Source organism: Ornithorhynchus anatinus, chromosome X3 (genome assembly GCF_004115215.2).
Source record: "Ornithorhynchus anatinus isolate Pmale09 chromosome X3, mOrnAna1.pri.v4, whole genome shotgun sequence".
Taxonomy (NCBI): Eukaryota; Metazoa; Chordata; class Mammalia; order Monotremata; family Ornithorhynchidae; genus Ornithorhynchus; species Ornithorhynchus anatinus.
The window spans coordinates 26559308-26572777 of record NC_041751.1 but is presented as its reverse complement, the minus strand read 5'-3'; the positions used below and the strand labels follow the sequence as shown (position 1 = coordinate 26572777).

Genomic DNA, 13470 nt, shown 5'->3' with positions numbered 1-13470 from the left:
TCCTGCTCTCACTTAAAGGTCAGGTTTTGGACTAGCTCCCCGTCCTGGGGGAAACAAATGAGGAGTTGGGGGGAGATAAGGGCGAGGGCAGGGTAGGGGAGGAGGAAAAGGGAAGGGATTTTCCTGGGAGGTGGAGAGGATAAAGTCTTCTAAATGTGCATTTTTTTTTCCTCTTCGGCTAGTAGTGACACCTCTGCCATGATGAATAATCCAGACATCTTTTTTTCCGAGGCCCGAGTGACATACAAGAGCTTCATTGGCCTGTGAAAAAGAAACAAGCTTCCGTAGGCGTCAAGGTACCTATATATGCCGAGCCAGGAAAGCTCTCATGATCGCCAGGGAGAATCCAACTTCAGGCAACACCATGAATGACTATAGGCCACAGAGGCATATGCCCTTCAGAGGCTGGCAAGGTAACCTTGGTGTAGCCATGCACCCCAAGGGCAGTTCTTTAGGTTTCGGGAGCTACCACCGCCTGGTGGAGAGGGCAAGGGTATGGGGGCTGTGGGGAGAGAGGAGGGGGATACCTTCCAAGGGGCTAACTACTTTGTATCGGTCCAGTTTTATACAGGTGGATCGCCTTACTTCAACTGACCGCCCTGGTGCTGTCTTACAACTTCAGTGGCTGCAACCATCACCAGATTAAAAAGGATTATAAATTTGTCATATTTGCCAGTCTGAACAAGGTAGCCCCGAATTTGATTTTGGATGGGTGGGTAATGGGACTTTTAGAATATATACTTTAAATGCACTCCTTTGGAGAAACGGGATGCGAAAGCCTTTACCGGTTTATTTCTTGGCCATTCTGTTGGTTAATTTATAACCAGAGCAAATAACTAAGCACGTGTGATATCGGTGTTGGCCAAGATGTGTGGCCTTTTTCCAAGAATTCCTTGAATTTGGAAAGGGTTACTGACATTTCCATCGTGTCTCTCCAGTAATTCTCACTGAGAGGTGTTGAGGAAAACCCTCTTTTTAGTATATTAACTCGAGGTGCTATTCATGTGACCTTGCCTCATCTATGTTCTTTTCCAGTCCTGCAAGGAGAATGAAGGAATGCATCGCGGTGCAGATCGGAGGATGGATGGGGTGTATGTGTGTGTTTGTGGGGTGTGTGTGTGTGTGTGTGTGTCGGCTTACCCAAGACTCAGGAGTCAGAGCGAAACCTTAGTTGGAGGGAACGGCAGAGGACACGTGCTTGAGGTCTTTCCAGACCAGAGAGAGAGAGCATGATCAGGGACTACTAGAGTGATTTTGCTTTTCAAAAGTTGTTAATTTTTTTTAAAAAGATGGTTTTCTGCTTATGAAAAGGACAGCAATCATTTTTCTAACGGGAATGCCATCGTTTAAAATTATGACCTTATGTATACCCGTGTCTGGATTTGGGGGATGCACTTGCAAGCGTATGCACGGTTGAGCGTGGGGGGGGGTGGATTTAGGGTCCAAAAAGTGTTTATTCTCTGAATTAGACTGTGAGCCCGTTGTCGAGCAGGGATTGTCTCTATCTGTTGCCGAAGTGAATATTCCAAGCGTTTAGTACAGTGCTCTGCACATAATAAGCGCTCAATAAATACGATTGAATGAATGAAATATGGCATATGCCTTAGTTAAAAACATAAGCTGCGCTTTCAAGGAGAAGTCTTGGAGAGGGATGATGCTCCTTTGGGAATCTCAGGATCGCTTTGCCTTTTTTCTCTAGATAAACACTACTGGCCTTGATGGGATTAGTTCCTGCTCCAACACGGTGAGTAGGGCAGTGGACGGTTTGAGATCTGCAGCGGGGTCCTGCAGGAGGCGGGGTTGCCGTCTGGGTCTGGGTCTCACCGAGGAGCTCAGGGACTGGAGAACCCCGTCCTTGAAAAAAAAAAAAAACCAAACCCAACTCTTAAAGCCTCCGGTCCTTAGCTCTGCAGCGCTATCTCATTTACGCACAGCCAGGGGGTGTGTCTTCAGGAAGCTCATTCAGTGTGATCTAACCGTAACCTTCCTCGGGAGCCTTACGTTAGGGAGCTAATTACTCTTTTAAAAGTCAAGAATTGGAGGAAGGGAACCTGGATTTCCGAAGGCGCGTCTGTATCCTAATGGGGGAGAAATACGGTAATCGGAGAGCCGTCTGGGGCCACTAGCGCCACCTATGGACCGCGCTCCGACACTGAGCCCTGACGCCTCTGCTACTGGATTCGTTTGCACAGCTGCAGACGCCACTTTTCCTTCCTCACTTCTCCCGGGACTGTTCTTCCTCCCTAACACCAACTGCCCCGGGCTCTCCCCTTCCCCTCTCCACCCCCCCCAACCCACACTTCACTCCTTTTCCTTCCTTTCCATCTCACTTTCATCTCTCTGTTTCTGCCCCTACTCAGTCCATCTTCCTAACTCCTTGTCTCTTCCATTTCCCACTTCTTTTTCTCTCTCTCTCTCCTCCCCCCCTCCCCAGCCCTCCATCATCGTTTTCCTTTCGTCTCCTTTTCCCTTTTTCATCTCTCTCTCTCCCTCTCTTCCACCTTGAGCAGGTCACTTGCCTGATGGTTATAGATCGGACCAGTCCCAAGGTGAAGAACTGTTCCTCGGAGGAGTTAATGAATCAGATCCTCTCCACCCTGAGCAAGCACTGTCCAGACTACTCCGGATGGCAGGTAAGGCCTGACTGGACGTCCATCTCCCTCTGTTTTGCACTCCGGAGATTTGGGGGCTCTGTTTGGGGGGGGGGGGGTTCTGCCTATACAACTACTGACTAATCATGCTGCTTCGACCGAGACTGAAGCGATCTTGCCTGTGGCTCGAGCCACTGTGTCCCCGAGGACATAGTCTTAGGATGGAGGGGAAGATGAATGACTTGTAAAAAGCTATGGGGAGAAATTCCACAGCCAGAGCCGGAGAGGGTACTTTTGTCAGGGAACACTTCTGTTCGGCTCTAGGCAAGGCACTCTGGAGGCTCTGGTTTCCTCTAACCGAAAGAGGGAATACATCAGACAATCAGTGGTATTGATTTAGTGCGTATTATGTGTGGGACACTGGACTAAGCAGCACTTGGGGAAGTGCATTATGATAGAGTGGATAGACTCCATCCCTGCCCACGGGGAACTTACAGTCTAAGAGGGGAGACAGACATTAGAATAAATTACAGATCCTAGAAATGACAGAGTGTATTACAAAGTCTATACTGTGAAGTTAGGAAACTTCCACTCCCAGGTAGCTAACATAACACTAGGACAAATTCTCATCTTCAGCGGGAAAATTGTCTTTGAGTAATCTTTTGCTAAGGAGGTCTGAATAAAAAGAGAAAAACTATAGACGTCAATCTTTTCTAATTTTATCCTATGAAAGCACTATTTTCCTAGAGTTAGGGTGAGCCCTTCAAAATTCAGAGCCAACTGTCTACACCACTCAGTTTCATCTCTCCCCGGATAAGGAGGAAACGATTAGGGCTCACGAGGAGCAGGTTGGCCTAGTGGATAGAGCACAGGTCTGGAAGTCAGAAAGTCATAGGTTCTAATCCCGACTCTGCCACTTGTCTGTGGTGTGACCTTTGGCAAGTCACTTCACTTCCTCTGTGCCTCAGTTACCTCATCCGTAAAATGGGGATTAAGACCGTGAGTCTAATATGGGCCAATCTGATTTGTTCATATTCCCCCACCTCTTAGTACAGTGCCTGGCACATAGTAAGAGCTTAACAGATACCATTATTAATATGAGGAGGGGCTCTTCTGGTTGTTGAGAATCAAAGACCCGGGGGTACAAGTGGAGATGCACCTAAAATTGATACTCATCAGCCCTGGCTGGATTCAGGTAGACTTGTGTCCTAGCCGGTTTATGGGGTAGTTTTAGACTTAAACCTTCAGGCCCCATAAGCCTCTTCAAAGACTGTCGAAGCTTCTTTCCTTCCATCACCTGCACTAGGGCAGGGAAGAGTTCTGATGTGCCCACCGTCATTCTCCCCAGTGCCACAAACTCCAGTTCCTAGGGGCTAAACCTCAGCTCAGTGAAGGGGCTTTTCTCGGCAGAGGTGGTCTAGTGATTCTCCAGAATTAATCTGGAGTGTATAAAGGGGGTGCTGATGGAGGCATTCCACCCTCTCTTTCTCAGGAGGGCTCCTGGCTTGAACCCTCCTGCAAAGTAAGCCAAGAGACTCAAGTGTAATGATACTGTTAACTCCCGGCCCACGATCCCTCAGGACACGGTGGGAAATTTTCAGTTGCCCAGCATCTCAGTCTTTGGGAAATGATAAATTCCTCTTTCCCCTTCCCAGGCATTCTCCATGCCATTCAGGCCTATGGAGGGGAGAATAACTTGGCTGCTGGAGGCAGCCTGTTTCCAAGGTGAGTGGGCTGTGGAAATGCTCTACCAATCAATCAATCAATTAGTCAGTCATATTTATTGAGTACTTACTGGGTGCAGAACACTGTAGTAAGCACTTGGGAGAGTACACTTTAACAGATTTGGTAGACACATTCCCTGCCCACAAGGAGCTAACAGTCTAGAAGGGGATATAGATATTAAAATAAATTACTGATATTTACAGAAGTGCTGTGGGGCTGAGGGTGGGGTGAATAAAGGGTACAAATGCAAGTGCAAGGGCGATGCAGAAGGGAAAGGGAGTAGAGAAAATGATGGCTTAGTCAGGGAAGCCCTCTTTCAGTAGGTAGATGTGATACCCAAATATTAGCATCTTGGACTTAGTATGTTCTGTCATTCTATACTCTCAGACACAACCAGACAACCAGAAAATCCAAAGCAGAGGGAAAAGAAGCAAAAGAATAAGGAATGATAAAGAAAATAAAAATGAAGCATGTTTTCAAATACTTGCAAACTTGAAAAAAACCTGGCAACATTACAGTCGGATACAGCCAAAATGATGAGAAGAATTGATGGTCCGTTAATGCCTATAGATTCTGGAAAAGTGCCTTCAGTATTTTTAAAGATTATTTATATTTTTTTTAAGAATTCCTCTGAACTAACTTATTTTGTAAACACAAAGATAAAGATGTTCATTTGTAAAAAAAAAAATGGCTAAGCATCACAATGTATGACTTTCTTAATAAAATATTTTTCAAAGAAATGTAATTGTGGAATGTCTCTTTTTATATACTTAATAAGTAGACGTGTTTTACACCTCCCTAGATAAGGTTCGAAACATGTGTCCTGTCCATGGTTTTATGATTTGCTTATCTGGTTCAAGTTATTTTTGAATGGAGATGCAAGATTAAATGAGTTTCTCTCAATGAAAATTGGCTTTTAAAATTTTTTTTATGTTTTATGGTATCTGTTAAGTGCTTATTATGTGCCAGGCATTGTACTAAGCACTGGGGTAGGTACAGGCTACTCAGGTTGGACAAAGTCTATGACCCACCTGGTGCTCACAGTCTTAATCCCCAGTTTTTACAGATGAGGTAACTGAGGCACAGAGAATTTAAGTGCTTGCCCAAGGTCACACATCAGAGAAGTGGCAGAGCTGAGATTAAAACCCAGATCCTTCAGACGCCCAGTCCTATGCTCTATCCACTAAGCCTTGCTGCTTCTAGTTATATACTCTGCTTCCTATTATATAATAATGTGGTACGAGTATTAGTGTTAATTAGTACTAATTAGCTAATTAGTATTAATACCAAATAATTATTTGTTAAGCACTTACTATGTGCCAGGCACTGAACTAAGCACTGGGGTAGATATAAGGTTGGACATAGTCCCTGTCTCACATGGAGCTCACAGTCTTAATCTCCATTTTACAGATGAGGTAATTGAGGCACAGAAAAGTGAAGTGATTGGCCCAAGATCACTCAGCAGACAAGTGGCAGAGCTGGGATTAGAACCCAGATCCTCTGACTCCCAGGCCCATGCTTTTTCCATTAGGCCACTCTGCTTCCCGTTATAAACTACTATATTACAGCGTCTCATCATTATACTAATCACAGTCAAAATTTGAAGACAGAGATGTTAACGGATGAAGCAAGGTTTCCTTTTTTGGAATATAATTTTTTCATCTTTGGCACAAAAATGGATCTCAAGTCCACAGTGAAGTAAAGCTCTTGACAAATGGTGCAGATCACACATGGCCAGACTACTTGTTTTGTTGTGTTCTGTTTCGCTTTGCTGTCTGTCTCCGCCGTTTAGACTGTGAGCCCATTATTGGGCAGGGATTGGCTCTATCTGTTGCCGAATTGTACATTCCAAGCGCTTAGTATAGTCCTCTGCACATAGTAAGTGCTCAATAAATACTATTGAATGAATGAATAAAGCAATTTAACCCATTTCTGAAGGATGTACTATTCACTCGTCCATTCAGTAGCATTTATTGAGCTCCTAATGTGTGTAGAAGCCCCCTTTGCTGACCCCAAAGAGCTTATGATCTAATGGGGGAGACAGGCAGATATAAAATGATCCTTACTTTATATATGGTATATAACGTATATGCTGTCTATATATATATATATATTTATACTAAATAGTGAGCTCACTGTGGGCAGGGAACGTATCCACCAGTTCTATTATATTGTATTCTCTCAAGCACTTAGTTCAGTGCTCTGCACATAGTTAGCGCTAAATAAATGCCATTGATTAACAGGATATTGAAAGCATGAACCCACAAATATGTTGGAAAACAGCTGCTATAATATGAAGGGGAACAGAGCCATACGAACGGACTAATACATTTTGGTAAACATACCATACATTTTACTGTTTGACAGAAATACAACTGTGGAATTCATTAATTTTGCTGCGCTAAGTGGTAATAGTCTAAGAACATCCTGAGAAAAGATAAATAGTGGTCCGAACTAAATTACAGCAAAGCAAGTTCCATTATCATCGACCATCCCCTTCTCCTCAACGCGTTACCCAACCTTGGCTTCACGGACTCCGTCCTCTCCTGGTTCTCCTCTTATCTCTCTGGCCGTTTATTCTCGGTCTCCTTCGCGGGCTCCTCCTCCCCCTCCTATCCTCTAAGTGTAGAGGGTCAGTTCTTGGTCCCCTTCTGTTCTCCATCTACACTCACTCCCTCGGTGAACTCATTTGCTCCCACGGCTTCAACTATCATCTCTACGCAGATGATACCCAAATCACCATCTCCTCCCCTGTTCTCTCGCCCTCCCTCCAGGCTCGTATCTCCTCCTGCCTTCAGGACATCTCCACCTGGATGTCCACCCGCCACCTAAAACTCAACACATCCAAGACTGAGCTCCTTATCTTCCCTCCCAAACTCTATCCTCTCCCTGACTTTCCTGTCACTGTGGACAGCATTACCATCGCTCCCATCTCACAAGCCCGCGACCTAGGTGTCATCCTTGACCCCGCTCTCTCATTCACCCCACACATCCAATCCGTCACCAAGACCTGCCAATCTCACCTTCACAACATCGGCAAGATCCGCCCTTTCCTCTCCATCCAAACCGCTACCTTGTTGGTACAATCTCTCATCCTATCCTGACTGGATTACTGCATCAGCCTCCTCTCTGATCTCCCATCCTCCCGTCTCTCCTCGCTTCAGTCTATACTTCACTCTGTCGCCCGGATCATCTTTCTACAGAAATGCTCTGGGCAGGTCACCCCACTCCTCAAAAATCTCCAGTGGTTGCCCATCAACCTCCGTATGAAGCAAAAACTCCTCACTGTTGGCTTCAAAGCTCTCCATCACCTTGCCCCCTCCTACCTCACCTCCCTTCTCTCTTTCTTCTGCTCACCCTGTACACTCCGCTCCTCTGCCGCTCACCTCCTCACTGTCCCTCATTCACGCCTATCCCGCCGTCGACCCCCGGCCTCCATCCTATCTCTGGCCTGGAATGCCCTCCCTCCTCACATCTGCCATACTAGCTCTCTTCCCCTCTTCAAAGCCCTACTGAGAGCTCACCTCCTCCAGGAGGCCTTCTCAGACTGAGCCCCCCCTTTTTCCTCTGCTCCTCCTCCCATCCCCTTCGCCCCTACTCCCTCCCTCTGCTCTACCCCCTTCCCCCCCCCCACAGCACTTGTATATATTTGTACATATTTATTACTCTATTTTATTAATGATGTGTATATGCCTATAATTCTATTTATCTATTTTGATGGTATTGATGCCTATCTACTTGTTTCGTTTTGCTGTCTGTCTCCCTTTCTAGACTGTGAGCCTGTTGTTGGGTAGGGATTATCTCTGTTGCCGATTTGTACTTTCCAAGCACTTAGTACAGTGTTCTGCACACAGTAAGTGCTCAATAAATACAATTGAATGAATGAATGAATCTCAACAATGATCATCATTCCCCACGCACTAGTTAAGAATAATAATAATAATAATGATGATGATGGCATTTGTTAAGGGCTTACTATGTGCCAAGCACTGTATTAAGCGCTGGGGCAGATACAAGGTAATCAGGTTGTCCCACGAGGGGCTCACACTCTTCATCCCCATTTTTACAGAGGTGGTCACTGAGGCACAGAGAAGTGAAGTGACTTGCCCAAAGTCACACAGCTGACAAGTGGCGGAGCCGGCATTAGGACCCATGACCTCTGACTCCCAAGCCCGGGCTCTTTCCATTAAGTCACGCTGCTTGTCATCGTACCATTACCAAACAAATATATTGACCATTCTGTAAGATGGCTCTTGTGAATTGCTTTGGATTTTAATTCTTTATTTTTCTTCAAGAGGGATTTCATAGTGGGCTCATCTTTACTGCCAGGCTCAAGGTTGGGATCGTGCCAAGATTTGTAGGACGTCGCAGAGGTTCTCTTAAAGGTCTTGATCATCCAGAAGCCTCCTACTGCCTAGCACTTTGGAGTTTCAACTATATATTATATATAAGTATATATTCCACAAACAAGTTCTGTTCCTGGATGTAGGCTCCAGTACTGGATTTACACTTCCGTGTGTCTCCCAGAATGAAGTTGAGGCTATTATTCACTCTGCTGCACAGATAATAATTGTGGCTTTGTTACGCGTTTACTGTGTGCCAGGTACTGTACTAAGCGCTGAGGAGGATACAAGCAAATCGTGTTAGCCACACGGGCTCACAGCCTCGATCCCCATTTTCCAGATGAGGTAACTGAGGCCCAGAGAAGCGAAGTGACTCGCCCAAGGCCACACAGCAGGCAAATGGCGGAGCCGGGATTAGAACCCACGACCTTCTGCTCTATCTACTACACCATGTTGCAGCTTGGCCAGTGGTGGTAGCAGGGGCCAGACACAAAACTAGGTATAACTGAGATGAAAAGGAGAACTACAATAATAATAATGATGGCATTTGTTAAGCACTTACTATGTGCAAAGCACTGTTCTAAGCGCTGGGGAGGATACAAGGTCATCAGGTTGTCCCACGTGGGGCTCACAGTCTTCATCCCCATTTTACAGATGGGGTAACTGAGGCACCGAGAAGTTAAGTGCAAGCAGCGTGGCTCAGTGGAAAGAGCCCGGGCTTGGGAATCAGAGGTCATGGGTTCGAATTCCGGCTCTGCCACTTGGCAGCTGTGTGACTGTGGGCAAGTCACTTCACTTCTCTGTGCCTCAGTTACCTCATCTGTAAAATGGGGATTAACTGTGAGCCTCACGTAGGACAATCTGATTACCCTGTATCTACCGCAGCGCTTAGAACAGTGCTCTGCACATAGTAAGGGCTTAACAAATACCAACATTATTATAAAGAAAGAAAGGGAAATGAATGAGTGTTTAACTTGAGCATGTCTATCAGTGCTTTGGGTAGCTGTGAATACATGAATACTGGAAGGATAGGAAAAATGAAACACACAAATGCCTCTTGGAAACCCTGGGATTTAAAGACGGGGAGAACTCTGGTCCAGTCGATTTGAAAGACCAAGGAGTTCTAGGTTTGGGGGAGGAAAGGAGCTAGGGGTCAAGATTGGGAGATGTGTGAGTAAGGAGCTCTCTCCTCTGCCTATCTTCCCTTGTCTGGCAGCATTTCCTCTTTTTATCGTTCCCACCTCCATCAAGTATCAGAGATTCCAGTTACATCAAACTCCTCACTAGTCACTGAGATTTCACACCCACTTTATTTTTTAGATTTCTATCTCCGGTGTAGAAGCGTCTGTTTACTCTGGCTTGCTTTTTGCCAGTTTCTTCATCTGCCAAATTCCCTAATGATTGGATTGTCTTTATCTGAACGCATTGTTTTCCTCTTATGTCCTGGTTAATTCTCTCTGCCTTTTTCCTCCTTTTCCGCACACTCCCTTGCACTCTCGACCTTGAGTCACTTCCCTCTCAGGGACTCTGTCATGCTTTTCCACATTTGCTGGCTTTCTTCTTGTTTTCAATTTAGGTTTGTTATCTTTTGCATCCTATTAAGCAAAAAGCCACTTTGTGCTAACATCAATCAGTGGTATTCACTGAGCGCTTACTCTGTGCAGAGCTCTGTAATAAGCATGTGGGGGAGGACAGTATAGCAGAGTTAGTAGACATGATCCCTTAGCACTTAACCTACCCCACCTTGATTACTGCAACGGCTTCCTTGCTGACCTCCCACTCTCCTCTCTCTCCTCACTCCAGTCCATACTTCGCTCTGCTGTCTGGATCATTTTCTACAAAAACATTTAGGCCATGTTTCCCCCCTCCTCAAGAAACTGCAGTGGTCGCCCATCCATCTTCTGAATCCAACAGAAATTCCTCACCATTGGCTTTAAAGCACTCAATCATCTTGCCCCCTCCTACCCCACCTCGTTACTCTCCTGCTCCAACCCAGCCCAACACACTTTGGTCCTCTAATGCTAACTTCTTCGCTGTACCTCAATCTCATCTGTCTCGCCGCTGACTCTTCACCCACATCCTGCTTCTGGCCTGGAACTCCTTCCCTGCTTCCTACCCAACAGACGACTGCTCTTCCCACCTCCAAAGCCTTGAAAAGTAGCGTGGTATAGTGGATAGAACACCGGGCCGGGAGTTAGAAAGTCAGGTTTTCTAATCCCGGCTCCACCCTTATCTGCTGTGTGATTCTGGGCAAGTCACTTCCCTACTCTGTGCCTCGTTACCTCATCTGTAAAATGGGGATCCAGACTGTGAGCCCCACGAGCAACGAGGACTGTGCCCAACCCGTTTTGCTTGTATCCACCCCAGCACTTAGTACAGTGCCTGGCACATAGTAAGCGCTTAACAAATACCGTAATTATTATTAAAACACATCTCCAAGAGGTCTCCCTCGACTAAGCTGTCCTTTCCTCTTCATCCATTCCCTTCTGCATCGCCGTTGCTCTTGGATTTGTAGCCTGTATTCACCCCACCCTCACCCGCACACCACTTAGGTACGTATCAATAATTTATTTATTCATATTAATGTCTGGCTCCCCCTCTAGAATGTGAGCTCGGTGATAGTCATTCATTCATTCCATCGTATTTATTGAGCGCTTACTGTGTGCAGAGCACTGTACTAAGTGCTTGGAAAGTACAATTTGGCAACAGTTAGAGACGATCCCTACCCGACAACCGGCTCGCAGTCTAGAAGGGGGGAGACAGACAATGAAACGAAACAAAACAAGTAGACAGGCATCAATAGCATCAATATAAATTAGTAGAATTATAGATATATACATAGATATATGTATGCATCTCCAAAGCGCTTAGTACAGTGCTCTGCACACAGTAAACTCTCAACAAATACAACTGATACAATTGATTAACTGGTTGATTGATGATCCCGGCCCACAAGGAGCTTATAGTCTAGAGGGAATAATAAGTCCGGTGTGGGCAGGGATTGTCTCTCTCTTTATTGCTGAATTGTACTTTCCGAGCGCTAAGTACAGTGCTCTGCACACAGCAAGCATTCAACGAATACGGTTGAATGAACGAATTTGAGTTCTTTCATAATCTAGTACTTGAAAGAGGAAAACATCTATTGAAATAGGCTTTAATTTTTCTATTCAAGTCTGTCAAAGTACTTCAAAGGTTGAGGTGGAGAGGAAAGGGAGGTTACTGAGCCAAAGCAAACTTTGCACACACTGTAAAATGAGGGAGCATGGTAAGAAATACAATTAAATAAATTAAAATTAAATTACAATTAAATCACAATTAAATAACAAAAGAGTATTAAACAAAAGTGTTATTATTAATAATGATATTTGTGGTGGTTGCTAAACACTATATGCTAGGCATTGCATACTGGGGTAGGTACAAGCTAATCAGGTCCTACATGGGGCTCACAGTCTAAGCAGAAGGGAGAAGAGGTATTGAAACCCCATTCTGCAGATGAGGGAACTGAGACACAGAGAAGTTAGGTGACTTGTCCAAGATCACACAACAGGTGAGTGTGGGAGCCAGGATTAGAACCCAGGTCCTCTGAGTTCCTGGCCCGAGCTCTTTCCGCTAGGCCATGCTTTACATCCCTTGACGTACTTGAAGCAGCATGGCCTAGTGGATAGAGGACGGGCCTGGGAGTCAGAAAGTCATGGGTTCTACTCCCAATGCTGCCACTTGCCTGCTGTGTGGCCTTGGGCAAGTCACTTTGCTTCTCTGCGCCTCAGTGACCTCATCTGTAAAATGGGGATCTGTGAGCCCCATGCAGGTCAGGGACTGTGTCTAACCTGATTTCCTTGTATCCACCCCAGGGCTTAGTATGGTGCCTGGCACATAGTAAGTGCTTAACAAATACCACAATTACTATTATTATTTTAAGGCAAAGAAGCACAAATATGTCCGAAGGTGTTTTTTCCCAATTGCATAATTATTTCAAATATATGATCCATCAATTCTAGACTGTGAGCCCATTGTTGGGTAGGGTTCGTCTCTATTTGTTGTCGAATTGTACTTTCCGAGCACTTAGTACAATGCTCTGCACCCAGTAAGCACTCAATAGTTATGATCAATTGAATGAATGAATGAACGAAAGCATTATTAAGGTCACCTCTCCTCCAAAAGGCCTTCCCTGATTAAGCCCTTTTTTCCCCAGCTCACTCTCCTTTCTACATCTGGATCTGTGACCTTTGGACATTTGATATTCGTCCCACCCGCAACCCCACGTCATCTACTTATTTCTCTCTAAATAGCTATTATTTATTTATTTATTTAGATTCGCTATTATTTATTTAGATTAATGTCTGTCTCCCCCTCTAGACCGTAAGCTCGTTACAGCAGGGAAAGTGTCTGTTAATTCTGTTGCATTACACTCTCCCAAGCGCTTAGTATGGTGCTCTGCACATAGTAAACACTCAATAAATACCAGTGACTGATTGATAGTTAAGACCAATTATTCCACTTGCCAATTTTCTTCCAATCCTGAACCATGATGTGGTGTGTTACAGGGGAGACTTTTTCTACTTTCACTTGAGGCCAAACGAATGGTGTGTTGTATTCCTGGAGTTTTCACATTAAATTGATTGCCGTTTGCACACAAGAAAATAATTAATCTTAGTCTTAGTCTTCTAGACTGTAAGCACAGTGTGGGCAGGGATTGTCTCTCTTTATTGCTGAATTGTACTTTCCAAGCGCTTAATACTCTGCACACAGTACGTGCTCAAGAAATACTACTGAATGAATGAATCGATCGATCAAATTCATTTAGACATGCC

At 45.1% G+C, this 13470-nt stretch overlaps 1 protein-coding gene across 1 annotated transcript; it reads left to right on the top strand.

Moving 5' to 3' along the window:
- Positions 1-239: 239 nt before the first annotated feature.
- LOC103171390 (thymic stromal lymphopoietin) lies at positions 240-5022 on the top strand. Its single transcript, XM_007672811.3, has 5 exons — positions 240-413; positions 562-686; positions 1700-1744; positions 2511-2633; positions 4704-5022. Exons 1-5 carry the CDS (start codon positions 329-331, stop codon positions 4851-4853), a joined length of 528 nt encoding a protein of 175 aa, XP_007671001.2. The 5' UTR covers positions 240-328; the 3' UTR covers positions 4854-5022.
- The last annotated feature ends 8448 nt before the right edge of the window (positions 5023-13470 follow it).

Excerpts from the sequence above, each read along its gene's own strand:
- LOC103171390 (XM_007672811.3), top strand. The coding sequence starts at position 329 with ATGATCGCCAGGGAGAATCCAACTTCAGGCAACACCATGAATGACTAT. Across the intron at positions 414-561 it reads GCCCTTCAGAGGCTGGCAAG|TTTTATACAGGTGGATCGCC; the intron begins GTAACCTTGGTG and ends GTATCGGTCCAG. Across the intron at positions 687-1,699 it reads TATTTGCCAGTCTGAACAAG|ATAAACACTACTGGCCTTGA; the intron begins GTAGCCCCGAAT and ends TTTTTTCTCTAG.